Source organism: Podarcis tiliguerta (assembly GCF_965153285.1).
Source record: "Podarcis tiliguerta genome assembly, chromosome: 13".
Lineage (NCBI taxonomy): Eukaryota > Metazoa > Chordata > Lepidosauria > Squamata > Lacertidae > Podarcis > Podarcis tiliguerta.
In genome coordinates this window covers 24,056,918-24,075,651 of record NC_139546.1, presented here as the reverse complement: position 1 = coordinate 24,075,651, position 18,734 = coordinate 24,056,918, and the positions used below count along the sequence as shown (strand labels likewise).

Sequence of the window (18,734 nt, the reverse complement as noted above, 5' to 3'; positions counted from 1 at the left end):
TTTCAAGCTTTAAATTGGGACTTTCGTGCACATTGGAAACTTTCCTTTTAAGAATAAATACAGCATAAATTGGACCTGAAGTGGTCCCCCAAGGGGCAAGGGAAGACTCTAACTCCATATTCCCGGGTGGCCGGGCAAAGTTGTATAAACTGCGGAACTGTTGCAAACCTCCAGATACTTTTGTAACTGGAAAGTGTAATTTTGAGCTTATTTAGCTGAAGTGGATACATTTGCAGGCACCTTGCTGGAACTTTGTTACATGTTTAAAAGTGCTCTGCAGGACTCTTTTCTTAGTGCGCTGGAACTAATTCGCCTTTAAAGGTGCTTTCAAAGTTGGAACAAAGGGACTTTAAATGGCGGAAAGTTACCTTCTTCTCACTAAAATTTTGGTGGCACTCCCCCTAGAGGATATTGGCAATATAGAGGCCAGGGAAAAGTTTTCTGTTTATCCTCTCTCAATGGACTGTTTTTAAATTTGAGCTTGTCTTTCCCATGGGATTATAACATTTGACCTTGAACATTGACTGATGAGTGGCGCAGGAAAGACAAGAGCAGCCAAAGCTAAAGAAGCTAAGGAGAAAGAGAAAGCAAAAAAGCAGGCACAGCTTGTCCAAACAACTTTAACTCAGGGACGCAGATTATCAGTTCCAGCTGTGCTTGCGACACAAAAAGTAGAAACCGAAAAGCCTGAAAAATCAGAGGAGGGAGATATGGCAACAGGAGGAGCTGAGGGTGTACTGAAACAAGTTCTGGAACAATTGGCAGTGATAAATCAAAAAATTGATAATCAATCAATAAAAATTGATCAATCAACATCCTCAATCCAGAAGTTGACAGAGCAAGTTTCCCTACATAACCTAGCAATTGAAAAATTGCAAGGAGCATCAGAAGAGAATCGTAAACTGGCAGGGGAAGCCGCTCAAATTGCAATATCGGCTAAAAAAGAGGTTGAGGAAGTTAAAGCGGAAGTCAAACCTCTACACAAACAGATAGGTGACCAACAAACCTATCTCTCATTGGTGGAATTGAAAAATCGGGAGACTAACCTCAGGCTGAGGGCAGTCCCAGAAATTGAGCAAGAAGATTTGATTGGACTCTTGACAACAGAGTTTACAAAGTTCTGGGATCTAAAAGAAGAAAGTGACTTTAAAATTGTATCGGCTTTTCGGTTGGGAAGATTGGTAAGAAAAGATAGATCCAGAGACTGCTTAATAGCTTTGAGATCAAGGGAAGAGAGAGACAAAATACTAGGCCTACACTTTAAAAACTCAATTGTGATACAAGAGAAAAGGGTGGAAATTTACCGAGACATTCCCAAACAGTTATTGGATTTGAGAGCCACCTATTCAGAATTGGCTAAATTGTTGAGACTTAACATAATTCCTTACAGGTGGGAGTTCCCACAAGGACTATCATTTACTTACAAACAGAAGAAGGCTAAAATAAGATCACCAGAGGACCTGCAAAAGTTCCTGCACGACCACGGAGAAGATCTCCAAAAACAAGCAGCAGCTAATCGGCCTTTACCCAACCCAGGTGGACCAACGTCTGTACCTTCGGAACCAGAGGAGAAAGAAGACACACCGCTCTAGGTGTGACAGAATAGTTCAGGATGTCTCTGCGGCTACTTAGTTGGAATATTAATGGCGGAAATTCCCCGGAGAAAAGAAGGAGGTTATTTCACATATTGAAGAAAGAACAATTGGACATTATTTGCCTACAAGAAACTCATGTGACCAGGCTCCATAGAAAGGTTTTAGTTAATAAAAGATTAGGCCAAGAATTTATATCGTCGGACAAAGTAAAGAAGAGAGGAGTGGTGATTTATGCTAAAGAGAGCCTGACACCTAAATTTTTATTCAAGGATGAACAAGGTAGAATTTTGGCAATTGAAATTCAAGCTCAAGGAGAAAGAATATTGATATTAGGAATTTATGCTCCAAACGACGGGAAATCAGAATTTTTCAAGAAGCTGCATGAGACGCTGCTGGACTATCTGGATTATGCTAACATCATATTGATGGGAGACATGAATGGAGTGGTGTCTACACACATGGATAAGTCTTATAATCAGAATTTAACATCAGATGGCAGACTGCCTAAAACTTTTTTTGAACTGACTGACAATCTGGATTTGATTGACATATGGAGGACAAAGAACCCCCTAGGTAAAGAAGGAACTTTCTTCTCTGAGGCCCATCTGTCCTGGTCAAGGATCGACCAAATTTGGACCTCCAGGGGGCTGGCACCAAAGACTAAAAAGGTGGAAATCTGCCCAAAAACATGCTCCGACCACAACGCCTTGAAAATAGAATTTAGACTAACTCAATCCGGTTCCTTCAGATGGAGAATGAATGACACATTATTAAGAGATCAAGAGATTGTGAAAAAGGCCCAAAAAACACTAAAGGACTACTTTGAGATAAATTTGAATACTACAGTAGAAAAAAGAACGATCTGGGATGCAAGCAAAGCCGTTATGAGAGGGTTTCTGATACAGCAGAATACAATCAAGAAAAAATTCTGGAATGGAAAGAAAGATAAAATATTGGAGAAAATACACCAAGGAGAGAAAAAATTGAGAACTAAACCAAAGTCAAAGGAGGTGCTGAGAGAAATTAAATTCCATCAAGCAGAATATTCAAAATTGATTAATCAGGAGATTGAATGGAAAATAAAACAGATGAAGCAAAGATCCTTTGAATCAGCGAATAAATGTGGAAAGCTGCTAGCATGGCAGCTGAAAAAAAGACAAAAGTTAAACACGGTTACAAATCTAGAGATTGAAGGAAGGATGATTCAGAAACCAGAAGAAATCAGGAAGTGCTTCCACAGATATTTTAAAGAACTGTATGCACAGGGGCCTCAGAAAGAATCAGAGATAGATCAATTTTTAAAGACAAATGGATTATCAAAGATAACTCAAGATAAAAAATTAATCTTGAACTCTACAATAACTCCACAGGAAATTGAAGGTGCCATTCAGAATATGCAACTAGGCAAATCTCCAGGCCCGGATGGGCTTACCTCCAAATATTACAAGACTTTGAAGGACTATTTGATACAACCCTTGTTGGAGGTATGCAATCAGATCATGGAGGGGAAGAGGGCACCAGAAACGTGGAAAGAAGCCTTCATCACATTGATACCCAAGTCAGAATCTGAAAAGACTCAGCTCAAGAACTACCGTCCCATCTCACTCCTAAATGTGGATTACAAAATATTTGCAGACATTTTGGCAAGTAGACTTAAAAAAGTATTAAATGAAGTAATTCATAAGGACCAAGCAGGCTTTCTCCCTGGTAGACACTTATATGAAAATACCAGAAACATCATTGACATTTTGGAACTTTTGCAGACTAATAGGAACACAAGGGCGGTGTTAATCTTTATTGATGCGGAGAAAGCATTTGACAACATATCTTGGATGTTTATGAAGAAGAACTTGGAAGGGATGGGAGTGGGACGGGGGATTGAGAATGGATTACAAGCAATCTATTCAGAACAAAAGGCTAAATTAATAGTGAACAATGTGGTGACGGAGGAATTTAGAATCGAGAAAGGGACACGACAAGGGTGCCCCCTATCCCCTCTGTTATTTATTTCAGTCCTGGAGGTGCTATTGAACATGATCAGAGAGGACCGGTTGGTACAAGGGATAGAGGTCGGAGTGAAACAATATAAACTGAAAGCATTTGCAGATGACCTAGTTTTGACATTGCAGGAGCCAGAACCCAGTACAAAAAGAGTTCTTGAACTTATATCTGAATTTGGTCGGGTGGCGGGATTTAAGTTAAATAAACAAAAAACTAAGGTGTTGACCAAGAATTTGACAATTACAGAAACAGAGGGGTTTCAGAGAGAAACAGAATTGAATGTGGTAAAAAAAGTGAAATACCTAGGGATCTATTTGTCCTCCAAAAATTTGAATTTATTTAAGGACAATTATGAGAAATGTTGGTTGGAAGTTAAAAGGGATTTAGAAATTTGGTCAAGATTGAAACTTTCCTTGTTGGGAAGAATCGCAGCTATAAAAATGAATGTGTTGCCGAAAATGTTATTTTTGTTTCAAACCTTGCAGATCGTGGACAGAGTGGACTGTTTTGGAAAATGGCAGAAGGACATATCTAGATTTATCTGGCAGGGCAAAAAGCCCCGAATAAAGTTTAAAATACTAACAGATTCAAAAGAAAGAGGGGGGTTTGCCCTGCCGGACTTGAGGTTGTATTATGAGGCTGCAGCCTTCTGCTGGCTGAAAGATTGGTTTTTGTTGGAAAACACCGATGTCCTAGATCTGGAAGGATTTGATAATGCTTTTGGTTGGCACGCATACCTATGGTACGACAAGGTTAAAGTACATAAATTGTTCAAAAGCCACATTGTCAGAAAAGCAATTTTTGCAGTCTGGATGAAATATAAAGACCTACTAGAGAGTAAAACTCCGAGGTGGTTATCACCAATGGAGGCCAAGGCCCGAAAAAGACCCAATATGGAGGCCTACTGGCCGAAATATTGGGAACTAATTGAAAAAATTGGAGACAATTGGAAGCTGCAGAGCCAGGAGAAATTAAAAAACAAGGTGCGAGATTGGTTACATTATGCTCAAATTCAAGAGGTTTTCAAAATGGATAAAAAAGTTGGATTCCAGGTGGAAAAGTCGAAACTAGAGACAGAATTGTTAGAACCAAAGACAAAGCTGTTATCTAGAATGTATAACTTGCTGCTTATGTGGAATACACAGGATGAGATAGTTAAATCTGCTATGATTAAATGGGCACAGGATGTTGGACACAACATTATGTTTGAAGACTGGGAAAGGTTATGGAACACCGGAATGAAATTCACGGCAAGTACTGCCTTGAAGGAAAACATTATGAAAATGATATACCGGTGGTACATGACCCCAGTCAAGTTAGCTAAGATACATCACCTGTCTGACAATAAATGTTGGAAGTGTAAAGAAGCAGAGGGGACTTTCTTTCACCTCTGGTGGACTTGCCCAAGGGTTAAGGCCTTTTGGGAAATGATTTATAATGAGTTGAAAAAGGTATTTAGGTATACCTTTCCCAAGAAACCTGAGGCCTTCCTGTTGGGCATGGTGGACCAGAGAGTGTTAAAGAAGGACAGAATTTTGTTTATGTATGCTAGTACAGCAGCAAGAATACTCATCGCTAAGAACTGGAAGACACAAGATCTACCCACGCTGGAGGAATGGCAGACGCAGTTGATGGATTACATGGAGATAGCTGAATTGACCGGCAGAATCCGAGATGTGGATGTAGAAACAATTGAGGTGGACTGGAAAAAATTTAAAGATTATTTGCAAAAGTATTATAAGCTGTATGAATCTTAAGATTGTGCATGATTTGGAAAGGATATGCTTTAGCAACTATGATTAAGTAAACAGTAAATTAAGTGAGCAAAGAGAAAAGGAGACAATATGAATTGAACATGTTACGTTTATTTTCAAAGGTATAAAAATGGTGACATAATATATTGAATTTGGATACATAACATGTGAAAGTTACAATAAGGTATGACATAAGGTAACAAATTGCTGACATTGTTAATACAAAGAATGCAGAACCGGAAGGGGTGGGGAAGTCCAAGTTAGGACTCTTTTTTGTTTTGATTTATATTGTTTTGTTATATTAAAAAAAAAAAAAAAAAAATGGTTTCTTGTAAATTTGTAGGTATGTTGTTTGCAATGTACAAAATTTGGAAAGAAACGCAATAAAAAATATTATAAAAAAAATGAAGGGCCGGACGAAGCGCGGTGAGTCCTGCCGAGACACGGTATAGGCACCTTGCCACAACCTATTTTCAGATGGCCGTTCCCTCGGGGCGGAGGCCTGTCTCCTGTACAATGCCACAGGCCTTGGTGGCAGCGGTGATCAGCATGGCTAATTCCACCGCCTGTTCTTTGGTTTCATTTAGGCGGCGCGAGGCTGGCACACCGGGCACGCCCGGCCGGCACGACTTGGAAGCTGCCGTCCGGTGTTTGTCGGCCCGCCAGGAGAGCCACAGCACCGAGCGCTCGTTCTTCGAGATGGAGAGGGAAAGCAAGCTGAGGCGGCTGGCGAGGGACGCCGAGGACTCCAGCGGGTTCCTCACGCCCAACGAAAGCATCACGTCCACCGGCACCAACTATTCGGGCAGCTCTGGCGGTTCTGGGTTCTCTCTGGGCTCCTTCTCTTGTTTCCCCGATAAGCTTCAAATCATCAAGCCTCTGGAAGGTCAGTGGGAGACGGCAGTCAAGAACTGGGGGGCAGGGATGCTCCCTTGGAGGGAGTGGGTGATCCGTGGGCACACTTTGGGCTATATTTTGCTGAATTTATTCCTATGCGTCCATCTGTTGAATTAGCTTGCAAGTGCATAGGGACTGGAAGCATGTGATTGTTTTTAAAAAGTCATTTGACAGTATTCATTTATTTGTTTATACACTTTACATACCACTTAGGGTTTAAACAGATCTCTAAGCAGTTTTCAACATAAGCTGAAACATCTTAAATCAGTGGTGGCCAAACTTGGGTCTCCAGCTGTTTTTGGACTACAACTCCCATCATCCCTAGCTAACAGGACCAGTGGTCAAGGATGATGGGAAATGTGTGGGAGGGAGTGAAATCTAGTTAAAGAATCCCCATCTGGTGCGCCAAGGGGCTGAGGCAGTCCCCCCCCATTATTTTTTTTAACGGGCTGAGCCCCTCAATATTCAGGGGGTGTTTGGCTCGGCCTCCTGGCTCCTCGTGACATTGTGCAGTGTTGTGTGCATGATGTCATGCTGTTGCACAGTGTTGCACATGAGCCCCCTCAATCATATTAATAAGGTGGCGCCTCTGATCCACATGATCCCTTGCCCTGGAAAAGAGGGAAAGTGAAAACTGGGGTTGCAAGGAAGTAGTGCCTGTCCATGGCTCTGGGATCTGCTTGAGGAAAATCCCCGTTTATGCAGCTTCTCAGTGCAAGAGTATTTCCAGTTTTAATGGGATGGATTGGGGCTTGGGGGAATATCTGTACCCTCAGCATCAAAAGTGTCAGTACAACTGGCAGTCAGGTCTATGTTTCTATGTTAGGGACGCAGGTGGCGCTGTGGGTTAAATCACAGAGCCTAGGACTTGCCGATCAGAAGGTCAATGGTTTGAATCCCCGCGATGGGGTGATCTCCCGTTGCTCAGTCCCTGCTTCTGCCAGCCTAGCAGTTCGAAAGCACGTCAAAGTGCAAGTAGATAAATAGGTACCACTCCGTCGGGAAGGTAAACGGCGTTTCTGTGCGCTGCTCTGATTCTCCAGAAGCGGCTTAGTCATGCTGGCCACATGACCCAGAAGCTGTCTGCCGGCTCCCTTGGCCAATAAAGCGAGATGAGTGCCTCAACCCCAGAGTCGGTCATGACTGGACCTAATGGTCAGGGGTCCCTTTACCCTTTACCTTTATGTTTCTGGCTATTCTCTGGCTCTAAAGATATGGGGTACAAAACTTAATACTAAGGAGCTGGACCGGTCCTGTTGCAAGGTGTTTGATAATCTTGCTTCTGTCCAGCTTTGCTAACCTTGGCCAGTTGACTTTAAACGCAAGTTACTTGGCGTCGCTTGCATTCCTGCCTATGTCCCTTTCCCTCCCGGTCTCTCTTTAGGCTCCATGACCCTCCACCACTGGCAGCAGCTAGCCCGACCTCACCTGGCAGGGATCCTGGACCCTCGGCCCGGTGTGCTCACCAAAGATTTCCGGCAGCTTGACACAGACCTGGAGGAGGTCTACAACCTGAATGACCTGGAAGAAGACGATGTGGATGCAGGCTCCTTCCCAGCCCTTGCTACCTCGACACCTGCCAAGGCCAAGGAAAGGCCTAGTGGTGAGTCCGTTGGTTCATTTCTAAACGTTGTGTGCCAGTAGGAAAGCTTGTGGAGTGTCCCAGACAAGTTTCTGTCATATGGCATCCCCGTGGTGTGATAAGCACATCCCTGAGTATATGCACCAGTTCCTAGGGGCTGAGGCACTTCTGGCCCCCACAAGGTCCTTTTTTTGAGGGGGGCATTGAGCCCCCCTCAGTGTTCAGAGGGCCTTTGGCTCCACCTCCCAGCTCCTCACAACATCAGGATGTTGCATCGGGCCTCCTCAATCATCTTGAGAAGTTGGCGCTTCTGTCCCCGAGTCACACTACTTTTGCTTGAAGTCCACTGGCAGCCATTTTGTGAACCAACTGTTGAGGTGCTCTGTAACAAATTGGCAGCTGTTGTGTGTGTTTGTGTCTTGCCCTGAACTGCTAGGGGCTCGCAGGCTGGGGGGCTGCTGTTCTAGTGACTCCCAGTTCTGCCAGTCAGTCCCGTCTCCCCTGTCAACTTGGGAGCAGGGATACTACAAACAAAACACCCATATTTTTCCCCCCTGTGAGGTATACCTAGGTGGTGGTTTGGCAGTCTTGTTTAACTCTTCACAACTCCCTCAGTTTTTAAAAACACGTATGAAGAATAAGTTCCACCACCTCAGGTTTGTGTGTTTTAACGTGATTCCGGAGGTTTCAAAGCTGATGGTTTGATTTCTCCTTAACCACCAAACATTCACAAACCATGAATTTATAACTCCTGCTGTTGCCCTTTCTAATTTGAAGGTGGGAGCAAAATAGCATTTGGGGGCACAGACAGTGGGGGGAGAGAAGAGGAAAATTCAGGAAGGATGGGGAAAAAAAAACCTGCTTACGTTGTCAAAAACCCCAGTGTACTTGCAATTTCCTTGCATTTTTTTTTTAATACTTCACAATAACTAGCATAAACATGGGGCAAACAACCGTTGCTAAGACCTGACCTCTGCAAAAGCACCTAGACCTTTGGGTTTGTATTCAGCTTATGTCCCACTCCATTAAAATGGAGGTATGAAGACCATTTCTTTGAGGGGGTGGGGTCTGTCCTGAGTAAAACTTAAGTTGAATACAGCCCACACAGTCCACAAGCTGATGGGGAGGGGTGTCCTTTCCCACAGGAAAAGCATTTCCTGAAAATCACCTCGAACAACATGAAGGGGTTGGGGGTGGGGGCACAGGAAGATGGCTTCATCCCTGTCGACATTTACGAAAAACGTCTTCCTCCATACCTCCCCCTTAGATAACCTGGCATTTGTCTCTGTCTGTCTCCACGCCCCACCACCACCACCCTGCCCCACTCATTAACCCTCCGTTTTCCTGTCCGTTTCAGTATTTCACTCCGTTAACAATCTGCCCCAGACCCCGCCTACTTTCACCATCACCACCTGTTGCTTCTCGCACCCTAGCAACGAGGTTACCATGGTGACACCCAGGTAAGCATCCTCTGTGGTCCTCCCTTCCGCCAGCTTTCCATCATCCTTTTGCTTCTGCTCCTCTGTCATCGCCGTAAGGAGGATTTCCCTCTGTGTGTGTCTTGTCTGCCATTTTTAACCTGCAATCTCCCTCCCCACCATTTTGGATCCTAGGCACTGCTGACCCCGGTATGGGCATCTCCTGCAGCCCTTGGCGTATTGATGGGGTGGGCTCTGAAGTAAGAAACCTCTTCCCTGCCTCTTTTCTCTCTATCCTACCTGGGGAGAGCTGGGCAAGGAAACTTCCCTCACCCGTTCACTCTCCTTCTTGGGCAATGCTGGCTTGAGGACAAGGGATCCCAAGGCCCATCAGCTGATGCCTGCAGAGGAGGACCAAGGCCTTTATCTAGGAAAATACAGGCACCCTAAAGTGGTCATGTGGCTCATTCTCAGGTGCTGCGGCTCAAACCTGTCTGGAAAGTCCACCTGCGAGACCTTGAGGGTCCTGCCCTTTAATATAAGTCACTGGGGAGGGGGTGTTGATGTTCAGAAGGAAAGGCACTCTGCACGTGGTCAGAGGCACACTTGCTCCACATTTCCTGGAGCCCAAGCTGTGGGGTTTGAAACCTTTTTGCTGTTGTTGTTGCTCTGATCCACATTAAGCCATAACCTGGAGGAGTCCTTGAACATCACGATGGCTTAAGAAGTCAGAGTGGGCTCCTCCCAGGTGATGTGGAGCCTTGCCTTGAACCAATGTCAAGTCTTGATGTGTCTGATAAAAATATTTCCACAGGACCCTTAGGTCAATCGGCAGCTGCTGCAGCAGCCTTCCCCCTCCACTTGTCTCTCAGCCAGCGGTCTTGTTTTTATGAAGGAGAATGGGAAGTTTCCTGCCCAGGGTTCAGAGGCATCAGAGGTTGAATGAGCTGGCCCTCCCCACCCGAAGGGAATCCAAAACCTCCTTATGTGCTCTTTTAACAATAAGAAAACTCTTGCAGCAGGATTCATTCCCTGTCCCTAGAATTCAGGTTGGCTAATGGCAATAATTTTGAGCAATACGAGAATAGCAGAAAGAAAGAAAAGTGGCAGCCTTATAAACGCCACCTTCAAATACACTCTATTCATATACTAGTTATAGAATCATAGAGTTGGAAGAGGGTCCCCAAGGATCATCTAGTCCAACCCCCTGAAATGCAGGAATCACATTGACCTGTATAACTAGAGAACCTTGTAAGTAACAGCCTTAAGGTTTGTTTGTTTTTTTATAATATTAAAGCCCACATATCATAATATACAATTCCCTTTTTTTAAAAAAACAAGCTGTCCAAAATTAAGAGCCTTTTTAAAGTACCTGTTTAAGAAAATCTCCAGCTTTTTTAAAACCATAATAATAATAATAATAATAATAATAATAATAATAATAATAATAATAATAAATTTATTTATATGCCACCCATCTGATTGGGTTGCCCCAGCCGCTCTGGGTGGCTCCCAACAAAATACTAAGAGCACAATAAAAACATTGACCATTAAAAACTTCCCTGTACAGAGCTGCCTTCAGACAACTTCTAAAAGTCATACAGTTCTGTATCTGTTTGATATCTGGTGGAAGGGGCTGTCCACAGGATAGGGCAGCCCTAGTGACTTGTGAATCGACTTCCCTGCCCCAAACCTTATGCTACAGGCCGTTGATGACTTATTACCCTTTCCTTCAAGGGTAGTATCCTTGCTTCTTCCCATTTTATCCTTGCAAGAGCCCCGTGAGGGTAGGAGAGGCTGAGAGGTAGTGACTGACCCAAGGCCACCCAGCAAGTTTGGTCTAGAACCCCCGTTCTCCCAGCCCAGCACTCCGACCACTGCACCGCACTGCCTTGCTTTGAAGAACACGAAAAGAAGAGGATTTGACGGTGGGGACAGGCAGCTACATTCAGCCACTGGGCGCAGCCACATCTATTAACCCACTAACCTTTCTCTCTAGCCTTAGCACTAACCCATCTGCTTTGCACAGGTTAAAGGGGCACTAATATTGCGGGGTCAGACCGAAAGGTGGCAGGGGCTGCCTCCCTTACTCCCATTTCCTTGACTGCACAGAGGAGTAGGGAGAAGGGGGTAGGAAGAGGAACAGACAGCTAACTAACTTGTGTGTCTGATTCATAACATGAACTTCTGATAACGAGAGCAATGGATGGCAGTGTTTGTGAGCAAAGAAGTTATGGCTCAGTGTGTCTCTGTCCTGGTGGTGTTTCCAACCAGCAGGAGGCAGTGTCGCTACCTGTGCCTGCCCTTTTCTCCAGTCCCCTAAAAACAGATTCACACATTCAGAATCTCTGGGTTAGTTCAGGCATGGCACCCAGCCCGTTAGCATCTGTAGATGCGCCGCAGGGCCAGCTCAAGGGCAGCTGCCAGCATCCTGGCGCCTCCCAATGTCATTGTGACTACAACTCCCATCACCCCTGGCCACTGGCCGTGCTGATGGGAGTTGGAGTCCAGCAATGCCCGAAAGGGTCCAGGATGGGGAAGGCTGACAATGGCAGTGCCCGGGCGAGGAAAATCCAGCCGGCACATTGCCCGCCCCGCCCCCCGCTTTGTCTCAGTAATGAGCAACGGGTCACAGTCCATCAGAGTAGGAAGAAGGTGCAGCCCCACTTGTGCCTTTATTGGCACTTCTGGGTTGTTTTGTCGTGCTGATGACCAGAACGGGGGCTATGGGGCTTTCCCCACAGAGATTACAAAGAGGGATTCCACTCTGCACCCAATAGAGAAACATGGCGCATAGTGGCTTTCCATTTTAACCCTGGCAGGTCCAAGCTATGTGGCATCTGCATCTCCCTCTCTGTGCCCTGAAGACGATCGGTGCAAATCCCTACTTCCTGCTGGATTGGGTCCCAATAGATAGATCGAATCCCTCTGGTTCTCAACCTGACCAGGCTTAATGGCAACCCCAAAGTCACTGCCCAAGGCAGTCACATCATGGGGTAGCGTTCTGTTGTTCTGTGCCTTCAGTCCCCTTGCGGGATGGAACAGGAATAAATTCAGGAGTCAACTCAAAAGGATTTGCACCACAAACAGCTTGTGATTCTTTGCAAGAAGGTGGCAGGCAGAGAATGCTGCATTCAGATGGAAGTGGCTCCTCTGTTCATTTGATTTAGTTCTGGTCTCTTTTGTGCTCTGAATGGCGACAAACTTGGGGGAAGCTTCCTGTTCTCTGTATGTGTTCTCTTAGCTCAGTCTCTTGGGTTGCCAACTTCCCACATATAGTAGGAGGTTCAGCATTTTCATGGCTCTGCTTGGGGATTTTCTAGTGAGCTGTAATGTCAGCCTGAGCCAACCTGCTTGGCCACCAATGCTGCACATTAAAGAATGCACCTACCGCTGCAGAAGGAAGCTGAACTTGTTCCTGAGCGTCCTATGCATCTCTTTAGTGACTGCAGCTGCTCCTGCCTCCAGTCCATGGAACTGAATTTCTCTCCTTTTTTTTGTTTTTGTCTTTGTGTCCACCCCTTCCTTCTCCAGTCTTTATAATACAGTTGTGCCCTCTTGTGGGTCCGGCACGGGGCTGAGCCCCCCTCACCCTCCCCAGCTCCCCCTGCAGGAAGAGCCCAGCTGTGAAGAGCAGCAGCAGGAGGACCCCCCTCTTGGACTAGTGACTCTGCTGACGGAGCAAGGCATTTCTGCACAGAGAGGGGCAGCCTCAGCCTTGGCTCTCTTCCCCAGAGGCTCAGGCACCCTGTCTTGGCTGTCTCCTCCTTTGGGCTCCCTGTGGCGCTGCCGCTGGGGCGGCCTAGGGGAGTGGGCCTTGGGATCACCTCAGTTGCGGCAGAGGGAGGAGGAGGAGGACAAGCCCAGCATCTTCAGCTTGAACCTGGTGGAGAAGCTGCAGCAGCTGGGGCTGGACAAGGTGGTGAGAAGAGGCGAGGCCTCGTACGCAGCTTCACACCTGCAGGGGCTTCATCGCAGGAAGAGGTGTCTGTCATGAGGACTCTGCAATTTTTGTTCTGCCCTCCACTGGTGAGACAGAGGGGGCTTCATGCGGACTGCCTCCTGGACAAATCCCAACTGTGATCCTGGAGTTTGGGGTGTGGTTGTGGGGAGGGACCCTGCAGGGCTTGGCAGCAAACCGGGGGTTCTGCCAACCACAGTGCCCTGTTGCCATTCTGTCCTCCGCTTCCTGTGGATCAGGAAAGTTGGGGAATCCTTGTTTCGATGTCTACCCTTGCTGAGAAAGCTTTTCACAGCTTCCTTCTGCCTCCATCCTAGGAACCCTGGGCGTTGTGGTTCTGTGGGCCCTTTTTTCTGTGGGGCCCTTTTGCAAAACTTCAATCCCCAATGTACTTTCCCTATGAAGGCTATGGGGCATGGGTAAGAGGAATGATCCCTGTGGAACGAGCTGGCCCAAAGTCCAAAAAGCACACAGCTCCAAGTTGTCTTCACGGACCATGACTCTCCCTGCTTCCTGCACTATAGTCACTGCCTTCACTGCTAATTCCCTTAAGAAATGCACACCTTCTCTGTCTCTCTGTGTGTGTAATATGTAAAGGCAAGTAGTGGTATAGGCAGGACTTGTGGGAGTAATAGGTTGGGCTTTTTGCATGCATGATGGGCTTGAGAGGGGATGCTTCTGTCCTTTACCTCTCCTGCCAACTTCAGTTTTCTTAGCCTCAGGCAAATGCAATAGTTGTGTCTGTTTCTCATCTGGATCTGGTGAGGTTTTCTCCATTAAAAGACACTGCCTCAGATCAGCGAGGAAAAGGGACAAAGAAAGCTGACCGGGATCCTCTTGTGCCCCCCCAAAACGACACTCCCCTGTGGACCCATTTAGTGCCCCTTCCTTTGCCAACACTTAGCCACCCAGAGCTGGCTTTGTTCACCCCACACCCTGAGCTCCCCTTTTGGAGAGGCAAAGGTCTCCTCTCTTTCCTGTGTTGCTGAGAATTCTGCTGCACTTTACTCTCCTCCTCCTCCTCCTCCTCTCACCACTGAAGTTTTTAATATTGCATTGCCCCTGCAACCACAGAATCTGCCTCGTGTCTGTTTTGTCCTTGCCGGAGCAAGGCAACTCTGTTTGTCTTCCTCCAAAGCGTCTTCTAACAACAGTTACAGTAATTCTCAGACTTGGGCAGCTGTATGGCTGGTTTCCACAGATTGCTCTGTTGTGGGTCTCCCCCCTTCAGTGGGCGTTCGTATTTTCCCATTTATAAATGTTAACTTAAAAGTCCTACACCCATTCCTTGCACGCTCCTGTATGTGTGCTGCACACCACTTTGCATAGCCAGCCCCTCATTTTGACACATGCGTATTCCTGTTACGTTCCTGTGTCTCCTTTCGGTGAAATAAACATGGTGTTGCTGTTGCTCCTGATCTCTGTCTCTTGTGGTGTTGTACAGTAGCTCTGCTGTTGCCTCTCTCTTTCCTTCTCGCCCGCCTCTTCACGACAGCCTGGGCTTGGTTTTCGTAACCAGCTGACTCGCATGGCAAAGCTTCTTTAAAGACCTAAACCGCTACAGGCAATAGGGGTGAGTAACAGGGTAGTCATCAAGGGAGCAGGGAATGAATGAAACTATAGCAACGTTTCCAGATGCCGAATGAAATTGAGGGGCACCAATGCAAAGAATGAAGGTGGTACCACACAGACACTGCGGGGAGTGATTCTGCTTCTGCCTCAAATACCATGGTGGTCAAATGGAAAGTAAGGTTATATCTAACTTTCCTAACTTGTGGCTGTTGGATCAATCCATCAACCTCTGATGGATGAGAAGGATTGGGTCCAGCGTTACTTTTGCTGTGCATGTGCGCCAGTATCCATACTTGGCAGAGTCACATCTCAACGCAGCTCCTTCCTTGGAAGTGTCTTGGAAGGGGTTGAAGGTATACACAATAGGCGATAAACACTCATGGACGCCGTAAAGATTCAGTGAAGTGTAGAGGTTTACTTGACAAGCATAAAAGCATATTGGCAGCAAATATATACAGACATTCACCACTGGCCGTGGTCAAAGCATGCTTAGAGTCCAACAAGAGTACAAGACACACTGCTGCTCTCACCGCAAGGCGCAAACAGGAGATTCACAACAAGTTGCACAGTACTTCATGGCACACTGACCATGTCCAAAGAACAGTTCCCACAGAAAACGTCCTTGCGAAACAAAACAAAATCTCAGCCTTCTGCTGCTTCTTGAAACTACTTCTCCGCACTTCTGTGTTTCTGGAACAAATGGTTCTCTCTCACACAGACAGAATATCCAACAGTGGCTGTATGTTTCTATGCAGCCCCCGCCACTTGCTTCAGCCAGTAGGTTTTGTTGACTTTCAACAGGTTTTGTGCTGCCTCTTCACTTCCTTGTTTCATAACTATTTGGAGCAAGGGTGGGGACCCTGTGCTGCTTCAGGCATCATACTCTCTGTCGTACACCCATCAGCTCCAGCCAGCCTGGCCAGTGTTCAGGGGTGATGGGGGATGTAGTCCAGCAACAACTGGAAGACCACAGGTTCCCAATTGGTTGGGATAGCCTTAAAATGTTGAATTAGGCTACCATCTCAGAATCGGTATCCTCATGGGGGAGCAAACCAAGTCATGTAGGTTTTTTGCAGTCTGTGTGTGCATCATACAGAAACAGGATTGGGTTGTGGTCTCATACATGCATACCAACTGGTGGATAAATCCTGCAGCTTTGGTCCATTTCTGCTAGAGCAGTGTTTCTCAAGCTTGGGTCTCTTGCTGTTGTTGGACTACAACTCCCATAATCCCTTAGCTATCAAGACCAAGTGGTCAGGGATGATGGGAATTGTAGTCCAAAGACAGCTTTGGGAAACTGTGCTAGAGGCTGAGTGTCAACGTGTTTAGGGCTATTCCCGGCCTAGAGGCAGTGGGATAAGGGGCTGCAGTTACATGGTTTTTCCACTAGAGGTAGGAATGGGCAAGTGGGGAAAGCTGGAAAGCAAGCAAAAAGGGGAAATGGGAAGTGAACTAGCTTCATCTGACCACCAGGTGGCTGCAGAGATTTGTGGCAAGCGCTGCCTGCTTTGTGGAATGTTCCTTCCTTACTCAGTGGTACATGAATGTCCAGGCCAAATGCTCAGAAGCCCCCTTGTTGGATCCCACTTCATGCATTCCAGGTTGAGGTGTGTGTGTTTTAAAATAACTGGTTCTAGAATTCAGCCCTGGCAAGCATTGATTCAAACTAGGCACAAACTAGTACACCTCTGTACATGCACAAGACGTTTGAGGATCAGACCAGCCTCCATGCCCTGAGCCACTTGAAATTGGTTTGTAGTAGATGCATGTTAACCCAATTTAAATGCTGCTTGATGCCTTCCGGCTGAGCATGGGCACAGACTGCACTGAGGAGTCGGGTCCTGGAAGTTCTGTCCGTGGTGCTGGATCTGTGATGGCGCATCCACAGTCACAAGTCATTTCCTTCACGTGGTTGATTAAAATACACATATCTTGCCTTTAGGCTCTCATGTCTGTTCAGGGTGTTACGTGTGAAGCTGCCTGTTACTACTCCACAGGGCATGGGAGCGGCCCACACAGACTTACCATGTCATGGTGGCAAGTTGTCAAGTGTTGAGTATGGGCTCAAGACATTTTGCTGGCTGCGCAAAGTGGTTGCTGCCCCCGACTCCATTCCACCTACTAAACGAGATGGGCAGTTGACTCTTTAGTGATGAGGTACCGCCCTCCATTACAAGGGTGCATGTAGGACCCATTGCTGTGTACACCAGCAGAGGGTAGGAGCTCAGGAGATGGCCATTTCTGCCTGCCCCCTCAGGATCCGCTGCCCGAAGCAGTTACCTCATTCCGCCTGATGGTAGGGCTGGCCCTTCCCCACTGCCTGTTGTGCTACAGCAAGGGTGGCCATCTTGGCCGACCCATGCCCACCTGCCAATCACCTAACATATGTTACTTATGGGGCGGGCCAAACTGTGGGAGGCAGTAGAAAACAGGAGTGCCTGGTGTGCTCTGGTCCATGGGGTCACGAAGAGTCAGACACGACTAAACGACTAAACAACAACAATGGGGCGGGCAGCTACAAAAGCATCTGCCCTGGAGTGGCTGGCTGACAGGGTGGGTTGCCCTGCTGTTCACAGGAAGGGAATTACTCGCATGGAATGCTGCAGACAAATAAACAACAACCCCTGTATCACCACCTGTCTACTGTTGGGGACAGCTGGAGAAGGGCATTAGGAGATGAGCTGAATACCTGAGTGGCCTGAGATGGGAGCAGACATCCCTTTATGTACCTGTGTTCCAAATGTTTAGTGTTTTATTGGTAAGCAGACTCTGCCCAGAAGATATTGTAGATGTCCTATCAGCCAAAGCTCTTAAAAAGCACGCTAAGCCACCAAATCTGCTTGGGCCTCAGTGACAAAACTAGATCTAGGAGCACACTCCAGCTGAACAGCATCCCCTTTCTGGGGAACCTCACCTGGAATTAGGGAATTGCAACCCCCCCCCCCGAACCACCATCTTGTCAGGATTTAGTTTGTTGACTGGGCCTCAACCAGGCCATTACTTTTTTATTATTATTGTTTCATTGATTTGCACATAAGCCCAAAGTTTAGAAAAGCAAAATAAATAAATAAATATTAATACTTTACTGATAACCCCAAAGAACGGCAAACACCAAAATGACAGGTTGGACTTTGGCAAACTTAACTGGATTGACCGTCCTGGAGAGGTAAAAGTGGGTCTTTTTTGTAACTGCTGTTATATATTGGAAATCAGTAAAACTGTATTTTGGAAAAAAAAGAAATCTCCCAAAGTATAATACAACGTATAACAATATAACGAAAAAGGTCATAAGTATATTGTATGGTTTTTATAATTGTCAAGGGAGTCAACAAACATTAGTAAATAATAGTGTCCCCGGGAGTTTTGAAAAGAATCACATAGTCTAGTCTGTAACTGATTTGGAGGAACTATTCAGCCCATCCACTGCCTTGCTTGACTTACAGTGTCATGTTATAAATACCTCCTCACAAATGGGGCCTAATCCCAGATAACCAGGAGTGGGTAACATGAAGAGACGCAGCTGGCTTGTTGTCAGCATTCTGGTGACACATCACTTCTGGGCCTAGTTTGTAGTGTCTACCTGGCCCCTACTGAATTGGCCAGGCATGTCTTTTGATGGAAATCAGGCTGGTATAATTCCCATCTGGAGATCCTAATTGTTATGTGAGGAGGGCTGTTAGGTGAGAAATCCACCTGTTGAGTTTTGTTATTTGGCTGGGTTAAAAAAAAAAAAAAGTTGAAAGGCGATTTGTAATTATCTTCCTTTATGTGGGGGAGTAAAGGGAGGGGGGACCCAAAAAACATGTGTACCTTGAAATGTGCTTTAGGAAGGGTAAATAAGGGTGTTTCAGAGGCAATTTTTACCTCAAAATTCATTTCAGTGCAGTTTCCCAGCATACCTACCTGCCTCTTGGTATAGCACACCCTCGGTGCTTGTGGTTGCAAAGACTCAAT

The 18,734-nt window shown here is 46.2% G+C and overlaps 1 protein-coding gene across 1 annotated transcript in view; it reads left to right on the top strand.

The window, feature by feature from the left end:
- Nucleotides 1–16,720, top strand: part of LOC310662020 (trafficking kinesin-binding protein 1-like) — a 39,817-nt gene extending 23,097 nt beyond the window's left edge. The window contains exons 12-15 of the mRNA XM_083408823.1: nucleotides 5,938–6,236; nucleotides 7,632–7,850; nucleotides 9,187–9,289; nucleotides 12,782–16,720. Coding sequence (XP_083264949.1) covers nucleotides 5,938–6,236; nucleotides 7,632–7,850; nucleotides 9,187–9,289; nucleotides 12,782–13,244 — 1,084 coding nt within the window. The 3' untranslated portion in view covers nucleotides 13,245–16,720. The remainder of the gene's footprint in view (nucleotides 1–5,937; nucleotides 6,237–7,631; nucleotides 7,851–9,186; nucleotides 9,290–12,781) is intronic.
- Nucleotides 16,721–18,734: the final 2,014 nt, after the last annotated feature.